Genomic DNA, 22,999 nt, shown 5'->3' on the forward strand with positions numbered 1-22,999 from the left:
AAAAGTTGTGGGGAAATGTCACGTTGAGAAACAGAACAGAACTTTTTCCTGAATGTGTTTACTCACCACTGGCTGTATTTGTGTACCGGGTATCATGGCATTGGCAAGTTGCATCTGCTGGGCCAGCATGGCCATGTTCTTCTGCTGGATGAGGTTATTCCTGCCGTTGATCTCCAACTGTGTCTTTAGGTGAGGGGGGGGATGCAGGTACTTACAGTTCTCCCTAGAACAGCGGCCCTGGATGAGGGGGAGAAGAATGGTTAGAAAGAAGGCTGAGGGAGATGATTACATAGAAAGTGGTGAATTATTATTTTTCCCCTTTAACTGTGGCTTAATGTAAAGAAGTAATGAGCCTTGACTCGAGCTGTTGCCCTCCCATTAAGCGGGGGCTGACCTTACATCCTCAGCATCTGGGGTTGTTATACAGAGTCTAATGGAGATGTAACCATCATGTTTGCTCACTTTAACTGACATGGGAAGGGAAACCTCTTTCATTTAAAATGTATTACAAACGGACGCTTGGTCAATAGCTCTTAGGATCAGCTTTCAAAGAAGGAAAACCTTTCACCTTCATGTCATGATGCATGTTCTGAGTTTTCCATGTGTGGCATGAAATGTAATACCAGCCATACCCATCCTTTTTTTAAGGCTTTCAGAGTAAACTATATCCATATATATGATCATATATGGCACACCTAAAAAGGGGTGTTTAACACTATTTGACATCGGTTCTTGAGAGCCTGCTCATTTTCTTGGGTTTGGAGGGGCTGGTACTCATAGCGCAGGTTTTTAGAGGAATGCTCAGAAATGTGTGAACGTCTCAAAATAATGCTTTGGGGTTTTTAATAGTGACAAATGAACAGTATAATAAACGTAAAAGCTCAAAAGTTGATTGTGCATAGTATAAGCCCTTTAAATGAAAAAAGGCATGTTCTTTATAAATAGAATCCACTAAATAAACATTTAGATAGAGTTAAACCACTGCAGAAATGTGAATCTCAAGCTTTTTGTTTTATGGCTTGTTGTCTTGTTCAAAAGGCATAAAGAGTTATTATTTCACACACGAAAACCCAACACAAACAGAAATTCCGGACTTTTGACTCAGACGATATTTTAAAGCATTTCATCATACTAAATCTACAAAAAGAGAAGGTATTTTCATTTCCATCGTTGCCATGGTGACATGTTTTCAAGTAACAGCTTAAAAAAAACATGCATGTCCAAAAGTGATGCTTCCTCCTGGCCAACAATCAGTGAGAACAGATTGTTTGGTACAAACCAAGTTTATGACCCCAATCAAGAATGAAATGAAAGTGGTTTTTGTTGAGAATTTCACCTTTAATTTTTGGTCTGCTGATATGTTTCTCCAACTCATTTTATTCACTGATTTACAAAACATGCTTTTATAATTACAAATAAGAAGTTTTAAAAGTCTAAATTAATAATGTGATAGTTTGAGGTCAGTTTAACAACATAGAATGAAAACGTGATTTTATAAAATCATATATCATCTCCAAAAAAATTCTTCACAGCAATTTTCAAAGGAAAGGTATAGCTGAACAAAGGTAACAAAAGAAAATGTCTTTACGTATTGATTATTGTTTCTCTGCAAAATTAAAAATGGCCTGTTGGATGCCGGATGTTGTTTCAAACCTCATGAATCATCATTAATTGGCCTCCATTTGAGACTAACGAGTTATGCGTCAATTTTGACACAATATTTGTAAATAGCAGCCTGGAGAGCCGATGCTGCGTCGATACATGATTGGAGACTTCTGCAACAGCAGTAAAGCCTCACATCAGAGCAATCTAACATTATGTTTGTGTCTATAGACAGAGTGTGACTTTGCTGCTGTGGGTGATTATATTCATCCAACAGTCTGCAGCCCAAGGGGAGAAGGAGGGAATGTAATTTACACTCCCATAATGCCTGCTCCACCAAACACTCCCCCAGATAGGTGTAATATCTTAGAATTCTCTTCCTCTTTTTTATTTTTTTGCTCCCCTTCCTTCAATTACAAACTCAGTTTTAAAATGATGATAGCAGAGCGCTGCAGGTGCAGAGGTGCTTGTTTGTTCATGCATGTGTGGAGCACGTGCGGAACAGCGCCTCGTCTTTGTTCTACTACTTCATCAGAATGCATCCTCCGTCCACTGTCTTTCCATAACTACTTTACATGAATTTCATTCTGAGAGGATTTGTGGAGCAGCCCTGCCTGCGACGGTGCCCCACTGCCACCTCCCACGAGGAATTAAAGGGTGGCTGTCGTGCCACTGCTTATCTCGGTAAGATTACCTGCTGCTTACTGTGACCCACTGTGACATTTTCTTTCACAAGCTGACACATGCGCTCTTCAACTCCTCTTACATCACTAACACCTCTCTCTCTCTCCTTTCAACTCATCCGGCTCGATCTCTCTGTACCTTTTCTTTTCCCGTGAAGTCTGTTCTGCCTGGCTACAGCGGCAAAGATACTTTGCATTGGAAAGCAGCAAAATGTCAAGAGTTTCTCCAACATTTTCATTGGCTAAGAGAGCTGAGGGGAACGGCGCTCCCAGCCTGCCTTCTGGCCTGAAGGCACACATTAACAATTCTCCAAGTTTGGCTCATCCATGTGTGGCTGTGACTATTGATTGGTGCTAATTGGTTAATGCCTTTTGATTTTCGGAGCGCGTTCCTTTTCAAGCATGTCATCTCCAGCCATGTGTTTGTGTGTGTGATCAGCTATGACCACACAAGGCTGTCTGTTGTGTAAATCTGTGTTATGGGAGAGGTTTTCACTTCGCTTATCAGCAGTTAAAGTTCAGAAATATCTAAATTTTTGAACAAGTTAAAAAGCTCCACAAGGACAGTACTGAAATATTTCAATAGGATGTACGAATTGAGAGAATTAGAAGCATTTGGGTGAGAAGAGATGCATTATCTGCTGCATTCTGAAAAGGCGGCAACCTTCATTGGGATTCCGTTAATGCTCCCTTCATCTCTTACTGTGCTGGAGTCTGATCACTACAATTATGTGCGAGCCTGAACGACTGCCTGTCAGACTCCTCTTCTGCCCATTTTCTCTGTTGTCTAAATAATGTCAGTACAAGTTAACAGGGAGATGCTCTGATCCAAAACCCCCGCTGGCAAAGGTGTGACACCACCAGATTCCACTCTACTCTCCTTTCATCTTTCTGCCCGTCCTGTGCTAAAACCTTCAAAAGTCAACATACTAATTAAAAATGTCTCTATGGGCAAAAAAAGGTGTTTACGTTTAATTAAAAAACTGCCACAATTCATTATTGTTTGTCTTGTTTTATATAGTTCTTTGAAGTAATTGTAATTATTTAATTTTACAGATTAATTACTTTCGAAATTTACTTATTTCACTGATATTGGTATTGATTAAATCTCTGCATCTATTGGTGCATTTTCGAGGCTTTTGTGTCAGCATCAACATAGTTTGAAGCGGCTGAATGGCTCAGTTGGAGAACTGGCTCATGGGAAATTTAGGGTTTGTTTCCCAGGGTGTGCGATGATCTGAATTCAGTGCGGGTCCTTAGGTGAGACCCTTCACGCTACTGCCTAACTATGTAGCCAAAAGAGTCCAAGGTTCCCATCCTGGATACAATACAGGGATGTGTTAGGAAGGGCATCCGGCGTAAAAACTCTCTACCAATCCAAATGTGCAGATTAGGGAAAGTTGATTATCACAGTGGCAACCTCTGAAAGGATATGCTGAAAGGTGAACCTCTTCATAGTTTCAAGTGTGATCCTCTGTAAATGACTGATAAGACTGTAAGCAAATAAAGTTGAGCTTCTTTGAATAAAAAAAGACAGTTCAACAGCTTGACTGCATTTAAAACCCAAACATGACTCCAAATGTAAAAAAAAAAAAATAGTTTCTGACAAAAATACCACCAGAAGTCACGGAGGATGTTTAGTGATGGGATTTGTTTATTTGGAAAAAGCCTTGGTAATCACATCTCCATGTCTGGGTTCATGAGATCATTTACAGTTTTTCCCTGTATGCTGAGTTAAACTCTTTCTGCCGCTACTTGTGTGTTTCTGTGACCTAGTTTGAAAATGTAATGCCCAACGTTAGTCCGAGAGGGGTAAAATAAAAATAAGAATCAAACTACAAGATATTTTTTATCATTGTTGCGATGAAAATAAGAAAAATAACCAAGTTCAGTTGGCCAAACCGAAGAGTGGATGCGCCTGACGCCCAAATTATGCTGCAACGCCCAAATCTTATTTTTGTTGTGAATGGAATGCGTGGGAATATTGCTGGTCTATGGTCATCAAGTAATATTCTGGTGATGGATGTGACCTTAATCAAGTTCTTGTTGTCTTTTTTTTTTTTTTTTTTTCCAAGCACACATTAAAAATATTTATTTTAGAAAATGTTGGTCCAATTAATATCAATGTCCTACAAGTGTTTGTTTTTAGCAAAAAATATCTAATGTAACGTAATATAGGGTGAAAAGTGACTTTGCAACTTCTAATTTGCTCGCTATGTCCTAGGGTTTCTGACTAAATAGAATATCAGCATTGGATTGCTCCAAATGGACAAAAAAAACAGAATCATAGATACCGGATTTGAGTTTCAACTGTATGCTTCATTACTCAGTTAGAGAAGATATTGCAAGGTCATTAAATGCAGGATCTCTGTGGTGTTATTGATTATGGAAAAATGCATGTTAAATAATGCATTACAGTAGACCACAGCATTAGCTGATTGACTGTCATCCTGTTCTGTCTCATCCTAGAGGAGCTGAACATAATATGATAGTAACTCATGTTTAGCCACTTGGATTTTTTTTCTCATTGTAAACTTTAATATTAGTAAGGCTTTGACGCAGACGGCTAAATGCTGGTCAAGTCATCAAAGGTACTCAACGTGTTTGTATCGTGTGTGAACAGGGGAAACAAAGGGGTAATCCTCCTAACTTTAATGGACACAAGTCTGTACTTGAGCTCTTTCATTTTTGTTTTGGAGGTATTTTGATAATATTTCTGACTTAAGTATTTCAGAATTAACTCTTTTTTTGGGTCCATGTGCTTTTGGTTTCCCTTTTTCCATGAAGCACTTTAAAATGTTTTAGTTTAGTGTTTAAAAATTAACTTGCATTCCCCCGTTTTTTTTTTAAGCTGATTTCAAAACAAGAGTATCTGGAATCAGTTCCGTTGGTTATGCTAGTTATAGTTGCCAGATGCAAGTCTGTTCGTGTTTACTCCAATTTTTAAACATTCCAACACTCAATGTCTCAGACAACTGGACTAGAAATACATTTTTTTATTCATTTTATCCAAAATTATTTAACGTTGAGATGGAAATTACACGAATATGGATGAGGGTGCCATAAATCGACAGCTCTCTAAAGCAGTTGAAGATTTTTAATCAACTGTGATGCAAAGTTCACAATGGGGACAACACACGCTCAAGAACAGGGGTTTAACCCATTCTTGAGCGTGTGTTTGACCCATGATGTTCACACTGGACATTACTAGGGGTGATATTGACAAGAGTCTGGTAATACAACAGCCTGAATTTTATTGTCTCTCATTATAATAAAATTATAAACTTCCTTTTATTTAATGTTCACATCATTAAGCACTGCAACTGTATCTTCATAGTGCTTTTCTTTTGATAAATTAAGAAATATTTGTTTTTAAAGGGAACATACAACATTGCCTGATTCCCACAACTAAATATTTTTTAATATAAGAAATAAAAACATAGAATGAATGTGCCCCTTAACCAATAAGGATCTAAAAGGATTGATGAAATAAAGTGCTGTTTATTTATAATATTGATAGATGTAGCTTTGAAACGGTTCAGGAGCCTGTGTCTTGCCAGAGGGGTAAAATAAGCCTATTCTTTTCAGAAACATTTCAGTGTGATGACAGGATAGAGGAGAGTGCTTGAAAATACCTAAAATGCTTTATTCGCATGACGGTATGCGCTGCAGCTCCGCGAACTCACACCCAGAACATGGATTTCACCACTCATCGCCACAACTTTGGCCATTTTTTCAGACCGTTGAACATATCACTCTGATCCACCAGGTCTCTAAACTATAATCTGGAGCAGTGAAATTCAGCGGAACTTTGGCCGGCTTTGCCGACAGCTTTTTGACGGAGCGTGCATGACCTGCTCCACTGCTGCACTGCTTCATTCGTTCTTATCTGAGCCAGTATGAAGCACCGCAATCCATGTTTTTATATGATACTGGCAGCAAAGTGGCACAAAGTTTCGGTTCGGTACCCATCCCAAGTCAAAGTTAAGTGGCACGTGTCTCGTATCAACCAAAACCGCAAGGCAGAACATTTAAAACAAGCTGGTTCTCGTGAGATCTTGTTGGTTTGGTGTGATGTAGAGCTGCTTAAAGTTCTGCCAACAAGTGGTTGGGAGTTTAGGGGAAAACAAAAGTGAGACGCTGAAGGACGTTCATAAATCATTAATTAAATATCATCATGTCAACATTTCAAATTGATACAAGTATCACCAAACAATATATTGCGATATATATCGCCAAATTGAATTTTCCCTGTATCCCTACTCATTACACAATACTAGCACATGTCCAACCCTACAGTTGGAAGAGGCTTGGTGCAAAATGTTGAAGCGGTGAAAGTCTAGTGAGTCTTGCCCCTGGTTTTCTCTTTCATAGCTGGATTCTGGTGGGACTTCTGTGTTTTACCCCAAAGTCACTAACAAAGCTATGCCACAGATTCGTCAAAGTTTGACATGATTTAACTTTCATCAAGCATTCAATAGTTACGCGTTTGTACGTAAAGCCCAAAATTGGTGGTAGAAACCCGTGTTGCGATGCGTGAAAGCGACAGTTTTAAACATGGAAGCCCAAAATGAACATTAAGGCTCAACTGCATAGAGCTTTCGATGAAAGTGGTCACTTGAGCGCATGTTGCAAAGGGCAGTGTGAACATAGCTTTAAGCAAGTCTGTTCTTCCTATTTGTCCAATTTGGAGAAGTCAAGAGACCGGTGTTGTCACATCAGGCCAAGATGGTGACAATGACAAAGCATAAAAAAATTTGAATCAGTCTAATGCAAACCAAAGCAATAGATTTTTTTTCTAATCTTTACGTCACTGTACTTTTTGAGACATTTTGCCCTCACAGATTGTTTATTGTGCAATGAAACGACACGATCAAAAGGTCACTTTGTCAGAGTTACTGCCTGTGCTGCTTGTGGTGTTTTGGTTTTCTGTGAAGCTTGAAAAATTCCACTGTGGCACAGTTCCTCTGATCGACAACAAAGGCAGACAAAACACGAGACGCAGACAGAGTTCAAAACAGACAGAGGGAGAGATGGAGACACAAGCGATATAAGCTTTTCCTATTAGCATTATTCAAAGCAGGCTGTGCAGGTGTTTCTGGCAGTGTCTCTGACTGTATACCCTCCAAAGAATTGAATGCCGCATCCCTTTTTATTTTTTTATTCTTTACAAAAGCCTTTCTGATGTTTACAGCTGTAATCTGCCATTGGTATTAAGTGATTCTTTTTTCTTTTTTTTCTTAAATCTACCTCTCTGAAAGACCTCATTCTGACTCATACACACATTACACAACTTTTTCAATATTTTCTACATTCCCTTTCTTGGCTCAAACTGCGCCTGAGCTGGCGGCTGCTGCACATTGAGAACCGTGACCAGTGTGACAACTGTAGAGCTGAACGCTCCAGATTCTGAACCTACGTGGATTATTAATTCTCTTTTAACGGCACTATCTCTTTTACTCTCCTTTAGACAAACACCCTTCAGCAAAGCTGTGTCTGCTGTGAAGAGAATACAAGCCTTTTTTTTTACCATGCTCTCCTGTTGGCGAGCATACAAATACAAAAATGATGACATCAGACATGCCACAAAGAGCAGTCTGTTTGAGAGTCCAATGTGACTTCTAGAACCCACACCCAAAAACACCCAAACTCTCCAATCATGAACCACAGGCCAATCATGCAGCACTTACGGAAATAAACCTGCTGACAAACATGCTTTTTTTGTCAAATAGTTCTCTTTTTCTCCTTATATGAACATTGTTGGCAAATTACAATATGAGCTTAAAAAGCCCCTTAAAAAGATGCAATTAGACAGATCTTTAAGACAGCTACAAAATCTGATGTAAAAATACCACAAAATGAGACAGAGTTGAGTTCAAAAGTGTAACCAGGATTAAAAACACACACACACACAGACAACAGCTCATCAGTCGACTGACAAATGCAGCCTCAGACAGTAAAGCTCCCACACGCCACAACTAACACATGGTTAGAGGAAGGCTTTTAGCTGCTGTGTTCAATTAGACAAAACTCCATTTACAATCCCCAGCAGCACCACTTAACCTAGCATGTTTTGGGTGGGAGAGGAAACAAAATCGTTAGCTCGGGAATCTAATAATGGGGCTAAATCGTTAGCCGCGATGCATAATGACATCATACTTGTGGAGTTTATATTATTTAATCTGAAAGATAAACTTCTCAAACAAAGAAGACCAAATCATTTCTTGATCACAAATCAAAAAAATCTAAATAGTAACTCACGATATGCAAAACTATTTAACAGTACACAATATGAATAAAATATTTGCTGTTACACAACTTATCTTTTGAAACTCAATTTAAATTCATGTAAATCTTTTAGTTGAAGGTATAATTCTAGTTTTTTTTATTCTAATGTGTAAAGAAATGCTGATGTTGAAATATCTGCATGCAGGAGAATGATTTGTCAACTGAAACTAACTCCTGGTTCACACCGGACGCCAAAGCACTGCGAAGCGGTGTACGGGTCGAGTTCGGGTGGAGTTTTCGCTTAACCTCCAGTTCACACCAGACACTTATTTTTCCGTAACGGTCGACAGGCACTTTTGTTCAGCTGTGGTTATTTAGAGCTTTTTTTGCCATCATCAGACACCCAAAACTACACCCGCCTCTCCCCGTGGTCGGCCCACGTTGATCTGTGTGTGTATCAAAGACTATGAGGGGCCGTACAAGACATTATTTATTTATTCATTCACATACATATATTATATGTATGCGTAAGAGAGTATATATGTATGCGAAAGAGAGTATATATGAATGTGCATGGTTCAGAATAAATAATATCTTGTACGGCCCCTCATAAGAGACTGTGTGTGTGTGTGTGTGTGTGTGTGTGTGTGTGTGTCTTTTTGTTTTTTTTGTGTGTGGTGTGTTGTGTTTTTGTATTTATTTTCATCTCCACAGTCTGTTTAGTTGCAAAAATATGCTTGCATTTGTCAATCGCTGTATTTTATTGTGAAAAATTTGTTATATTTTGAAATTTTCAAATGATAGACCAGACCGCAGCGCTTAGTGTTTGTATGAACTACACCATGGGTTAACAGGGGCGCCCAATGGAAGCGCTGCGCAGTGCTTCTGCGTCCAGTGTGAACCAGGCATAAGGGAGTGTTCAGACTAGAAAAGTCAGTTGGTCCGGATGGAGTCCACTTAATTCGGTCCGGATCGAGTCCTGAAACTTGTTTGGTCTGGATTCAGCATGCCATCTACGGGACATTTCTGTTTTGAACTAAAGTCTGTAAACAAAACTACGTAGCTAAAGATCTTTTCAGTCATTGGTTAGGCATTATGAGGGTGGGGCAAAGCAATAAGAGCAAGAATAATGGTAGACCTTTGTTGGGTTAGTTCAATTTTTCAAACTTTTTTCTTCACTGACCAATGTTAAACATCTGTATCAACGTCAGCTACAACCCTTTTACTTGTTACTTTTGCATGGGGGAGACACACCGGAAGGTGGTTACTGAGGACGCAATGTCTGAAGATTGTCAGTAAACAGTGTGTGGAGCAATGTGTATCACGTTAAAAGTTGTGTTAATGATCCTGCATTCTCCTGACCTCATATCAAGGAGTTCCTGCGTCTTTTTGTTACTTTACATTGGTCCGCGGCTCATCGGTTGCTTCATTCCTACTTTGTTTACATCCAGTAAAGCCCAGCTACAGTGCTGTTTTGGTCCAGTTGTTTTTACTCCGAGCACATAGCCTATTCAGACTGAGGAAACTGGAGCTCAGTCCAACTGGAAATGAACCGAGTCCACCTCAAAAGATGGGTCCAAGAACAGTTCTTGGTTCATAGACCAGGATCCACTAGGATGTATTCAGGCTGAACATTTATTGATGGGAACGCATTCTCGTTCACTTGAGCAAACCAAATGTGTCCAGTCTGAATACACTCTTAAACTTAAGCTTATACATGCAAGAAATGACAAAACTTTAAATAAAAAACTAAACTCAGATGAACTTGAACTGAGGGAGAACAAAAGGGAAACAAAACAGAACTACATTGAAGATTGTGGGCTTTGATAAAAGAGTATCTTTGTGAAACAGACACAGATGAGGATGGTTGACCACTGAAACCTGGTCTGACTGTGACGAGCGCATAATCTTATGGAGTCGAACCAAGCCAAAGTGTTTGCCACCACCTGTTGCCCGCAGCATGCCTGTAGAATAAAAAAAGTGCACCAACTTTTTCATCCTACAGGCTCACCAAGCATTCTACAACTAATGCAATAGATAACTTCACTAAAAGCATCAATCTTCTTGAGATTGACTTGTTCCTTTTACACTGCCACAAAGAGAAGAAAAAAAGTAGCCAATCATGTGTTATGAAGCTTTGAATTTAAATTTAAGTCATTTTTTTCCAAGTAAAAACTATTTTTTTTTTCATTGGATTTAAGTCTTCTACCATCCTTAAGTGAATTTAAGACTAAACTGCATCACAATAGTGAGACCAAGTTTCTTTTCCGCATCATTTTTATAATGCGGACAAACGGTTGCTTTAATTTAAATGAGAAATTACATTTTACACAAGGTCTTCATTTGACATATGGCTAGAAATCAATATAAATTGTTGTTTTTCGTGACAGGTTTACTTTATATACAGTATATATTGTTCCCAATCAATTTTAACTAAGTAATTTTAGTCGAAGAAAATGTGTTTGCCAATAACTTGAGACACAAAGCATGAGTGAGAGGGCTAAAGGTAGATTGTACTGTGACTTCCAGCTGTTTGTAATAATGAGGCCGTCAAATGAGGATGGAGAGTCTGTTGATCCATCTGTTTTCTATACCAGCTTTGTCCTAGAAAAGGTCAGGAGGTTTGCTGGAAAGCATCTTCAGATGGAGACAGTCCAATGTACAGATAACTCAGTTAAATTCAGAATTGATTTTAAAACACTATTCAGCTCAGGCAAAAAAAGACCACTGTAATGGAAGCTCACGGGACATGTTTAGACAAACTACCTAAACTAAATTAAGGTTAAATGATTTGTGAAGCTGGTTAAAATTTGCTTAGATTACTGGTGGCTTAACAGGATCATTCTGTCATTGAGCTGAACAAAACACTATAATAATGTTGACACTGCACCTCTAAGGTCACATAAACCAAAATGGGAACATTCTGACCTCATCTTCATATATTAATGTACATTCCACACGAGATCCACAGGAGCAGATGCTGAAAGTGGGCAGTAACAAAAGAGGTGATCATCTATGTGGTGCTCTCTGAGCTCAAACAAATGAGGAAGTGTTGCTTACTGCCCTCAGAGTGGCCATCCTCAGGGTCAGTATTAGAGTTTGAGAAATAAAAGGCCGCGGTGAGTAAAGGGATTAAGTATAATGTCAAAGTCACCAAGTCAGCAGGGGAGATTGGTTTTCATCTTTGCTTACTATTCTCCCTCCACTGAGCTGGCTGCAGTCAGAAAGCAGACTTTATTCCATTTTCCTCTCTTGCTTGTGTAATCTCCTTTAAACTCAAGATGAATGAGTTCAAATGAAAGAGTCCCTGCAGCTGCTGTTGCTCTCTGGAGGCTGCAATATTGGTGGCAAGTGTTGCTCTGAGTCCAAAGGGATAGTAAGCAGTGAAGTTCTGTGAGGCAAAGTCTCTAATTAGCTTTGTTCCCATTAGATCCACAACACTATCTCCCCTCAGACAGACAAACACACACAGTGGCACACCAGCACAGTCACACACGTGCAGACAGCGAGGCAGCAAGAAGCGAGTGAGGCCATCCGGAGGCCCCTGAGATCTGGCCCTTCTCCTGTCTTTTGCTTTCAATTAACCCTGTTTCTCCATCCTTTCATTCCTTTCTCCCTGTCTTCATCTTTCCCTTCACTGCTAGCTCCAGCTTTCTTTTTTCCCAGTCTCTAATGCTTAGTCTAATTCTGTTTTATCTCCCATTCACTTGGAAAAAGAGGGGAGCAAAGATCAGAGCCAATAAAATAGATTTAAAGACCCATTCCAATGAAAATTGTTTTTATTAGCAATTTTCTAATAATGTAGGACATGTATAAAAGAAAATTTAGATTAAAACTGCGTTTTTGAGTGTTTCTTCATTAAAATCAAGGTAAATCAGGAGCAGACAAAAAATGCAGTTTGAAAAAGTGTGTTTTTACGTAAAATCTACAGTTGGCAAGAGTGCCTGGTCGCAAACAAGATGGCCGCTGAAAATTATTAGCCGTAAACGGAAATTGCCAAATAAGATTAGCCTGAAGCGGAAATTCCACAAGATTTCAGAGTTGTAGCTACTTTCATTAAAACCTTTTAATGTGAACAAAGAGTTTATTGATCAAGATTAACTTATAATCTGTCAAAAAGAGGGTAAACTCTTAATTAGTTTCAAAAAGGATATTAACAATAGTGTTCTGATTTGTAAAACTGTTGAGACTTTTACAGTGGAGCTTTACGTTTACGTTTGACCGCAGTTAGCTTCAACTCTTTACATGATCAACGTTAATTAGCTTTTTCTGTCGTGGAGAAAAGCAGTTTGGCGTCAGAATATAACACTTTCTATTAGAAATCTGTTGTGTGTCACTGGAAATCTACTTTAAAGTGTTGATTACCAGCGCAAAGCTGCTTTTGTCTGTAGATCAGCAAATTCACGTTAATCGTGTATGGATTAACAGTTTGTCAAAGAGCATTATAAGTTTTGACAGAGACACCTCTGTCAAAGGATGATGAGCTGCGACAGGTACAGGTTCTTCTCAGAGGCCTCTCCAAAGATCTGCATGTTGTTGACATTTTTGAGGATAGAGGTGAAAAGGTTAAAACGGAAAAAAACGTAATTGTCAGGGTCGCCGGTTATTAGTCTTTTTCAACCATAAACTGAAATGTGTGGCGCATGTGTGTGTTTGATGTTCTGGTTCTGGACTTCCTTACGGCTAATGATTGTCTGCAACCAGGTCCCCCTCACAATCTGCAGGCTACAAGCTCCCTGCTCTGCTCTATTCTGATGCATCCACTTGCAGACAGGAGTACTAATGCAACTCTTCGTTTTCATCATTTGATCTGGTATCTAACTCAAAACTGTGCTCCAATATTGCTCGCCATTATGTTGGAAATGTCAGGTGGGGGCCGTGAGGAGGTCTGGGCTAGCGGAAGAGAGTGTATACAAAGGTATGATGGGAAATTAAGTGAGGCTTACACCACGCCAACAGTCCTGTCCACAACTCGGAGACAATTTTTTTACTAAACCACACCAGAAACTACATCAGAAAAAACAGTTTTTTTTTTTTTTTAATTATAAACAGGCATAATCATAATTAAAAGACATTTAAGGTTTTTACAATAAATCAATGAGTTGTAGGACTTTAGTGAAAGGCACAAGCATTTCCCCTTAATGTTTTTTTTTCCTTTTTCTCTTTTGTTCATGGTGGTGAAATAATGCTGCAGATACGTGCAAACCTTTTTGATTTCTTCATTATAGACATAACCTATTATCCATATTTTATTGCTTTTTTACTCCTTAATTTGTCTTCAAAAGTGAGCCAAGAGATTGTCTGAAAATTCCTTCTTGAAAGCTTGATAAAACGATGAAGTTGTCCTTGTACATGAACAAAAGCTGGCACAGACTTGGATCTGTGCCGAATTATTTAGCAGCTACACAAGAAGCTCTGATATGAACACAAAAGATGCTTTTGGCAACTGGCAATATGCAGCCCTCAGCTCCAGAAAACTGTATTTCTTGCGACTAGCAGTGCACACGCAAAGGAAGAAGAGACCAAAACATCATTTGTTTGACTCGTGGACATTGTGACCTCTGTTAGTATCAAATGATTTCTCTTTTACTTTGCCTCGCCCTCCTGATGAGATGAGTCAGGATCAGGCTCAGTGGACTCAGAGGGCAGGAATGTTCTTTTGAGATTCACCTCAGATGAATCATGAGGGATGAGCCATATCATCACAAGACCACACCCTGAGGCTTCCAAGAAACAAAGAGATATAAAAAAACCAGATAAATAATTCTCAGACGTCGGTGAAGAGATCTCTTCTTACAAGAGCACAGACGCACACTTCAATTCTGCTTTGACAGTCTGCTGCTGTGTTGGCAACAGCAGCTCCTGTCACTGCCTTAAGGTTAAAGGAGATAAGGGTGGTTTAGAATTCATTACAGCATAAAGTATCAGTTTATCCACATGTGGACAATCTATGAGCGTATAGGGCTCTAGGGTTTTTTACATAGACAGTGAACTTTTTCTTTATTATAGTGTAATAAATCCAACATAAACAATAGATAGATAGATGGACCGACCGACTGACCTAAGGGAAACTGGTTGTGGTAAGACAACACATCCAAAGTTGCCCAGAGGTGGGCAGCAGTCACGCAATTCTGGCGGTGCATGATCTCCCAGAAGACGCATGACGGGTGGTAGGATACTCAAGCATCTTCAATCAGTGTCGCAGTAGAACGGCATGGATTGAAGTACACGCATGGATACATAAATATTTAGAAAATATTGATTCACAAAAGCTATGTCCAAATTCCCGCCCTAATTACTAGAAAACTTTATAGTGCGGGACTATCTAGGGGCCTGGATTTTAAAAGCAATTCGGACACCATGCTCACTACTTTTCTTCTGTTTTTCTAAGCAATGGATATGACGTCACCGATTTCACGATGCAAATATGGAATCAATACGAACATTTAACGATCTCTATTTATGACTCCACTGTGTTCTGATGATGAATATGTAGATGGTTTATTAAAAAATTACATTTAAACACGTTCATTTTTTTCACAAAAAAAATTTCCAAAGCAATCCATTGTGGTCTACATTCACTAATGTTGAGCATCGATGCACACTGGTTTTTCGCAAAGAATTCTGGGAAATTTCTAGTGCACTCGATTTTGGAACGGACGGCGCTTGAAAATGGCAAATATAATATATAGTGAGTAAGGAAGGAATTCAGACTTAGCCTTAGACGAAAGGTCCACACAAACGGACTCCCACACTTCTTGCAGCAGCCACGTGTCATCGCACAGCGCTTTCGACCAGTCAGAAGAACAGTTTTAATTGTTTATTTTCTTCCAAAACCCACGCCGGTGAAAATCACGTAACATGTTCTTGTGCCATTTTTGTCATGATTGACATGTATGAAAAAACTAAGCTACAATTGCATTTCTGAGTATTTCAAATTGTTGTGAATAAGGAGCAGATGAAAAGAGGTCTTTGATAAAAGCTTGTAGGTGTGATTTAGAAGCTACAGTAGGAGGCCACAAGTTCCCTGCTCCGCCCTATTCTTATGCATCCACTTGTAGCCAAATAGATCCATGTACATCTTTATTTTCATCTAACCTAGCTCCAAGCTGTACAGCTGGATAGCTCCAATATTGCTCACAATTTTTCTTGCACCAGTAATGCTAGCTTAAGGTTGTGAGTGGCTGTAAGCTAGCAGGACAGCATGTAAACAATGGATGATGGGAAGTGGGCAGACAAACTCCACGCTAACAGTCCCACCCACAACTCTGAGGCAAATTTCTAACGAGTTCTGCAGAAACTATGTTCTAGAAAATGTTGGTATTGCCCCATTTTACAATCTTTCTGGCAAATTTTCTGTGATTTCTTTTGTTATACGTTTGCTCTGTTCTTCTCTTTACTTTGAAAGCATGTGTTGTTTGGCTTCCACCAGCATAAGAATTTGGCGTTTCGATTTTTAATTAGTTTATTAATTTTACTTTCTAAATTTTACAGCCACAAATGCAAATTTTCTAACAAAAGTCCTAAATATTCCTTATTTCTGGTGGAGGCCAAACTATGTATTGAATCAATTTTTTTTTCAAAAAAACAAAAGGCTGTGAAATGTCTTGAAATTTGCTCTCAATATAAAATAATAAAAAAAAAATGTAAAACTAAACAATTTCTTTGACCTTACTTTTATTCACTTACTGTATGACGTTTTTGTTTGTTTCTACCGCTGGCATTTCATCTTATTTTATTTTTTGTTTAAATTTTTTTATAGTGTTTGTATATATGTACAATGTATATGAATGGCTATTTGGAACTAGTTTTCTGTGCTGAAACTGATGTTTGCAATAAAGAAAAAAAAATATGTCCTAGAAAACAACACAGGTTATTTTTTTTTTTTTTTTTAATATTTCTGCTAAAAAATCTGAATGAAAAGCCCACTGGGAATACTTTTAAAATAAACCAAAGGAGGTTTAAATTTGATTTTTATTTCAAGGTGTTTGTGAACCTTCAGACTGATAAAAACATTTGACTTTAACCAATGAGACAGTCTGCAAGTGCATGTTTGAAGTCGTCAAAAATGATATTACTTCTGCAAAATGCTAAGCAAAAATACCAAAATGAGCACATATAAAAAGCTCTCCAGACAGTTGGTGAGAAAGACAGAGAGCAGGAGGAAAAACACAGGCTGAGTCATTTATAGGTTAAGGGTATATTTTGTTAGCTCGATACATCATGTGGGGGCACATGACACGGTGTGTCTTAATACCCTCCCACACGTTCAGTGTGCGACAGAGCCTAAGACCCTCACCTCCCCCACCTTCTCCACCTTCCGGCTGCACACTCATCCGCGTCGATCTGCATTGATCAAAGCCTGCTTGTACCACTTTAGCATGTGGCGGGGGAACAGCAGTTGGGGTCATTACCTTTTTTTAGCGTTCTAACAATGGACTCATCTGTAGAGAAAGTCCCTGCTGTCACGTCTGCAGCAACTTCAAGGAAAACGTCTGTCTGTCTGGGCTTAATTGACAAAGTAAAATAGCGCTGAAACAGATTTGAACATAAATTATAGAAAATTGCCATTTGAACTACAAGATCTTAATGTAATTATGTTTCATTTCAGCGTCCCTACATAAGTGATATCACAATAAATGATCCTTGTTTTGAGAGTCCAAATCTCTGCAAAGAGCTGTAGTGATGACAGACAGCAAGCTGTCGCCAGACCTAACGCAGCATAGAAAGTGCATCCCTTTCGATGGCTGAGCCTGATACGGCTGTAATCCAGTTAAAGCCTCTTGAGGAATTGTTGTGTCCAACAGCAAGCCCTGCAACATGCTCTCAAACAATAATGGGATATTAAAGACATTTCTCAATCTCCGGCGTTTCCGACTGACATGACTCCCATTCACTTCCACTCAATGCCTTCCCTTTAATTATTTTAGCCTATCTATGTGGCGTCTATCAGCTGCTCCTTTCCTCTATCTGTGCGTCACTCTCCATCTTTGATCTGTTCAACCATTCCTCATTCTTCCTATCTCTTTCACTCCGTCAGTGATGTCACCGTGGTGTTAACCGGTTTGCTTGACACCGCCCTCCTGGCTGTCCACCTAGCACACATTGTTTTGATAAAGCCCAGATTCAGGAGCGTTAACGGCGTCGGCACAGTGTGCTCTGGCCGCAGATCTGCATGTCTCATAGTGGCAAAAGCAAGAGCTTGTTTTTCCCGTTTGTGTAATCTAACGTTCCATAGAAAGCCATCGAGGGCTAAAAAAGCCACGCTGAAAGCGTCTGAAAACATCCGCCCAGTAATGGTCATGAACGATCAATACTGCATGAAGACAAAGTGCGGCTAAACAGTGCGGTTTCTGTTAATTAGCACTTTAACGATCTATCTCTTTTTCCTCTATCTCTGTTCATGCATCTGTTTTTTTGGGTAAATTCCTTTCATTTTCCACTTCTATTTAAGCATTTCTTAGCTCCGCACTGTGCTTATATACATGCTGTTTTTGAGTTATATGTTCCAGGCGGGCGAAATGAAGAGACAGTGGAAGCTCTGCTACATTGTTGTGATAAATATCCCACTTCTGTGTTTGTGGATGAAGGCTTTCAAGGATGAAGTTCTCATCCAACTCTGATTATTTTCTAACTAAAAATGTGAGTGATGCTGGCAATGATGACGGTCCTGAATGCATGTTTATAGCTACTGGGGGGAAACTAAACAACACTGTGAGGACAGATGCAAAGAAAGTAATCACAATTTGTCACATTTTGTGTTTCCGCTCCCTCAGGAGCAAATATCATTTGGCAGAACGACATGCTTACATGTTTAAGGCAAATCATGACGCCTGCATCCTTTGTTGTGTCATTCATTTCTGATTACAGTCACTAGGATTTATGTTATAGTTTTGTGTTTTATGTATTTACACATTATATCCATATTTTGCACTTGTTAGCTTGCACAGATATAAGCATATTGTTATGTATGCTGTAAAAAATGTCCATGAATAACAGCTTTTTAGTGGATAACTCAAATATTTGTAAGTTGATAAAAATTATTAATTAATTCATACATTACAGATTTTAAATGTTCTTTTTCTGACCTCAATGTAAGAGTCGATACACCTTTGTACGGTGGCCCTGAAGTGCAAATCATACCAGCAAATTACTCAGTGCAAAAACATTAAAAATAATATTGGCACATAAAAATGAAACAAAACAAAACAACAAAAAGCATTACATAAAAAAATAAAAACCAAAACATAATTAAAATAAACTAAAATTGCAATGTTTCAGGAAAAAAAAAGTAATTTCCAGAAATGTTATAAAACAAAACACAATCTAAAACCGGAAAAGGTCTGCAATATGGGGCATCGCTGATGGATTGAGTATTTTTACAGAGCATATCCGGTATGGCGTCATGCCAAATAACCTTAGGTTGAAATGATATACATCATCATCCAATCAGCAATGTGGTTTCAGTAAAAAAACAATATTTTGAATAACAAAAATAATTTCCAAAAATCAAAATGAAATTTTAAAAAATAAGTCAAATGGAAAAGGTAGTAACTATGGGATATCAGTGAATGGATTGTAACTATTGAACTAATGCAAACAGCTGTTCTGGATGGATGGATGGAAGTACACTGAAATCAAAATGTTTTGTGTTTAGCACAATTTCTCCAACTTTTGAGAGACTATTCACACTTTTCTTGGTTTTTGGTTGCAACACAACACATTCATTCATGAGTCATGTCATTTACTGCTGTTTCATTATTAAAAGTGTAACATTATCACAGTCAACTGAACCAGGTGAACCAGGAATCAAGTCAACTTAAACAGGAATTTCCTATCATTTTGAACAAAAGTGGCTTTTTTATTTTATGACTACATTTTCACGAGCTGATAAGCACTAACCACAAAAGAAAAAAAAACAGCTTTGTTCAAAATAATAATTTAGAAAACAACTCAAAAGTGCATTCACACCGAATGCAATTCAGAGGCGGCCAGCTCCAATGTTAATCAATGGTACAGGCGCACTCTGAGGCGAATTGCTGTCCTGTGGTGCGATTTGAGGGACGGACGCAAATTGGGCTGCATGGCCAAAATGTGAATACCTGAAGTTTGACAGGTTGCCACAGCACATTTGCCAATCAGGAACTCAGCTTTAGGTACGTGACTTTTTCAGCGTTTAGAATATTAATCCAAAGCAAACGTTTTTGTCCAGAACTTCTGGACAAAATTTTTTTTCCTTTACCCTTTTGAGCAACAGATTTCCAGGGCTCATCCAGCTACTTTTGGGCGAAGGCGGGACATACTCTGCACAGATCGGCAGCTTTCGCTCCCGCGATGAAGCTCACTTGCTCTAAATACCGCAAAAGATGCTGCGGGGGGTTGCCAGCTCCGGTCTCATCGAGACGTTTGAAAAAAAAAAAAAAAAAAAAAGGGAAAAGGTCTCCTAATTTAATTTTTTCCCCCTCGGGTTAATATGAGACAGAGAGCCTTCAAGCTCAGTCACAGAGTCACAGAAACACTGTGAAAGTGGCTGTCATACAGACATAGCCCCCTGTACCGCGAAAATCTTTTAATAATAATTACAACCCAGAAGTGAGATATCCACAGACAGAGCTGATAGCTCCTCCCACATGTGGCCATGGCGTCAGGAACACATTTTTTGACGAGCAGCGAATTTGCCGCACCTTTATTGAAAATTCATGAATGTAGAGTAACTAAGCACTTCATTTGTAATAAGATTTATTTTTCCATTTCTTGTTACTGATGTTTCCCAGTCAATTACTTGTGTTACCCTTGGATTTAAAATTGTTGTTTGTACAAAAGTACAACACCACTAACTCTGAGCTGCACTCTCAAATAGTCCAACTTTGCATTAATCAAATCAATACTGTTGAAGTACTAAATTTACATAAATATTCTGGATAAATAAAATATTCAGCAGGAGTACAAAACACGATAAATAAAATGTTGTAGCAACAAAAACATGTTTGATTTAAAGGTCTGAGTTCAGAAACAGTTTTCTTCAGCATTCTCTGTTGCCTAATAAACAGACTCATAAAACCACTGAAAAATATAGTTTTACATATACTCCATGCAATTTTTCAATCTGATGGATAATCCAGTAAGTATACATTTAGAATATGGTACTCTAAAAGTGAGTGCTATTTTAATGTTAAAGACTTAAAATTGTGCAAAATGTGTTAAATATTTCTCCTCATTGACATAAATTTCACGGCAGACAAACAGAATGGATTTTATCGTCTTCATTCACAACTGTCGACCAATTATAAATCTGGCGGTCCGCCCGCTGCATAATCACGTCAGTCCATGCGCTATACCATTGTAACGACACGTCTGCCTTTTCCCACTTTCATCCCCGATGTTTTTATTCTAACTGCTCAATTTCATTATCATGCAGATTTAGAGCTTTTCTGCAATAACATCTACAGGGACGCATGCATGCATAATCATATGAGAAAGTCCAAAGACACAGCAGTGAGGGATGAGCCCAGCCCCCCAGCGCTGTGCCTGCAATACCATTAGGAAGACACCAAAGTCACTCCAACATGATTACCCTGCTGAGGCAAAGTGGCACTGTGCTGCAGGACTCGCTGAGGGTTTGCTGTTTCCGTGGATTTGTCATTTCATGGTAAACGTGTCGGCAAATTCCATACATATTGCCATGAGGGCATGTATATGAACCGGACAGAGAGAGAACCATGTGGTGGAAATACTAAACAGAATTATGGCTCTTCCATGATGAAAACGACGAGGATATCTGCCAGATGACGCCCTGTCCTGGGGTGAATAATGCCTTCTCCATTTCCTCTATCTGTCACTTTTACACCTTACTTGTCCGAAATCTAATTTAGGTGTTTATTTTGCAGCATTAGATTATTACAAATGGGAAGTTTTGAAAGCAGTATAGGAAGACAATAAAAAATAGAGGTGAACAGGAAAGAGGAGACAAGGGAGGAAATGATCCATGTCCATTGGAGGTGAACAGGAAGTCAGTGAAGTGGGGATGGATGTGAGGCACGCCAACAAGAATAGATCAGGCTATCGCTGATTAGATATTCTGTTCACAACAACAGGAGCAGCAGGATCCGAGTGATGGGACATCACACCTCAACTTGTAGAGACGCTGATACTACTAAGGCTGTCTTCATCCGATGCCCTTCAGCTTTGCAGGAACACACATTTATAAGGGTTACATTCACAGTCTGCAAGCCCAGATATTTACAGAAAATGGTTGAGAAATGGTGGTTGCCAAAAGGTGAAAACCTAGGGATTTGCATAGTTAAAGGCTACTATCCAATGCCCTTGTGTGTGTTTTTTGGCACTGGCGTTGTTGTGTCATGTCTCCGTGCTGATGCAGCACATCTAAAGATGGATGTGTGTGTGTGGGGGTGTGTGTGTGTGTGCCGATGCTGATGTGGCGTATACACAGATGGATGCAGGAGTGGTCGCCTCTCTGAGGACAGAGACGCATTTAGAGGAGACATCTCAGACAAAGTTAATAGCCCCTGGCTGTGTTCACTGCTTAGCAATGTGCTAATAAAAGCCTCTTTTTATGGCACCCTGCAGGATGGGTGCGAAGTCAGATATAGACCAGATACAACCTGTTCAACTAAATGTAAAAAAAAAAAAAAACATCATAAGAGAAAAATAAACCATGTTTTTATAATAGTTTTGAAGCACACTTTATACTAGTAAAGTGCTTACACAGTCCTCACAAATCAGCTTACTCGAATTACTGTAATCATGTAAACAGTCAAAGAGTGTTGGCCAATCAAAGATTGTGTTATTTAGGTGCAGCTGGTGACATCTCCGGTGTCAAAGGGTTGAATATTATAGAGATCCAGTTTTTGTCTGATACCTTTATGTCCATTTTTTTAAATATATATTTTAAAGATTTTTCCAGTGCCATTACCTTAACATTAATTGATGCTACAACATGCAGCCACAAGGATCCCGGATGTTGGTCTCCCATTGCAGGCTCCCAGCCAGGATAATACACAGGTTTGTGTAAGGACGGTACGGTGGCCCCGAGGTGCAAATCAAATTAACAAATTCCAAAAAAATTGTTCAAGATCAGACGACTGAAAAAGTGAAGCAAATATTAACAAAACCACATTACATTTTAAAAAACAAAACAAAATTTGTATCTGATGATGATGTTTGTTCATTATTTCAGCTGAAAGCTATTTGGTATTAAGCAATAACATCATGCAATCACCTATCTTTTACGGTTTCTTATAGTATTTTATTTTTCTAACATTTAATTTTGTTTTCTGAAAATTACTTATGTTTTTGTAATTTTTGTCTTTTACGTTTTGATTTCTGGAATTTTTGTTTTGTTTTCAAAAATTAAATGCATTCATTCATTCATTTTCCTGACCGCTTTTTCCCTTTCGGGGTCGCGGGGGTGCCGGAGCCTATCCCGGCTGCTGACGGGCGAAGGCGGGGTACACCCTGGACAGGTC

General features: G+C 38.9%; 1 protein-coding gene across 8 annotated transcripts in view; it reads right to left on the reverse strand.

Annotated features, from left to right (window-relative positions):
• Positions 1 to 22,999, reverse strand: part of LOC112149472 (muscleblind-like protein 1) — a 71,900-nt gene that overhangs the window by 21,234 nt on the left and 27,667 nt on the right. For all 8 annotated transcript variants that reach the window (XM_036214785.1, XM_036214789.1, XM_036214786.1 and 5 more), the window contains exon 3: positions 67 to 237. In XM_036214785.1, coding sequence (XP_036070678.1) covers positions 67 to 237 — 171 coding nt within the window. The remainder of the gene's footprint in view (positions 1 to 66; positions 238 to 22,999) is intronic.

This window comes from Oryzias melastigma, linkage group LG13 (assembly GCF_002922805.2).
Source record: "Oryzias melastigma strain HK-1 linkage group LG13, ASM292280v2, whole genome shotgun sequence".
Lineage (NCBI taxonomy): Eukaryota > Metazoa > Chordata > Actinopteri > Beloniformes > Adrianichthyidae > Oryzias > Oryzias melastigma.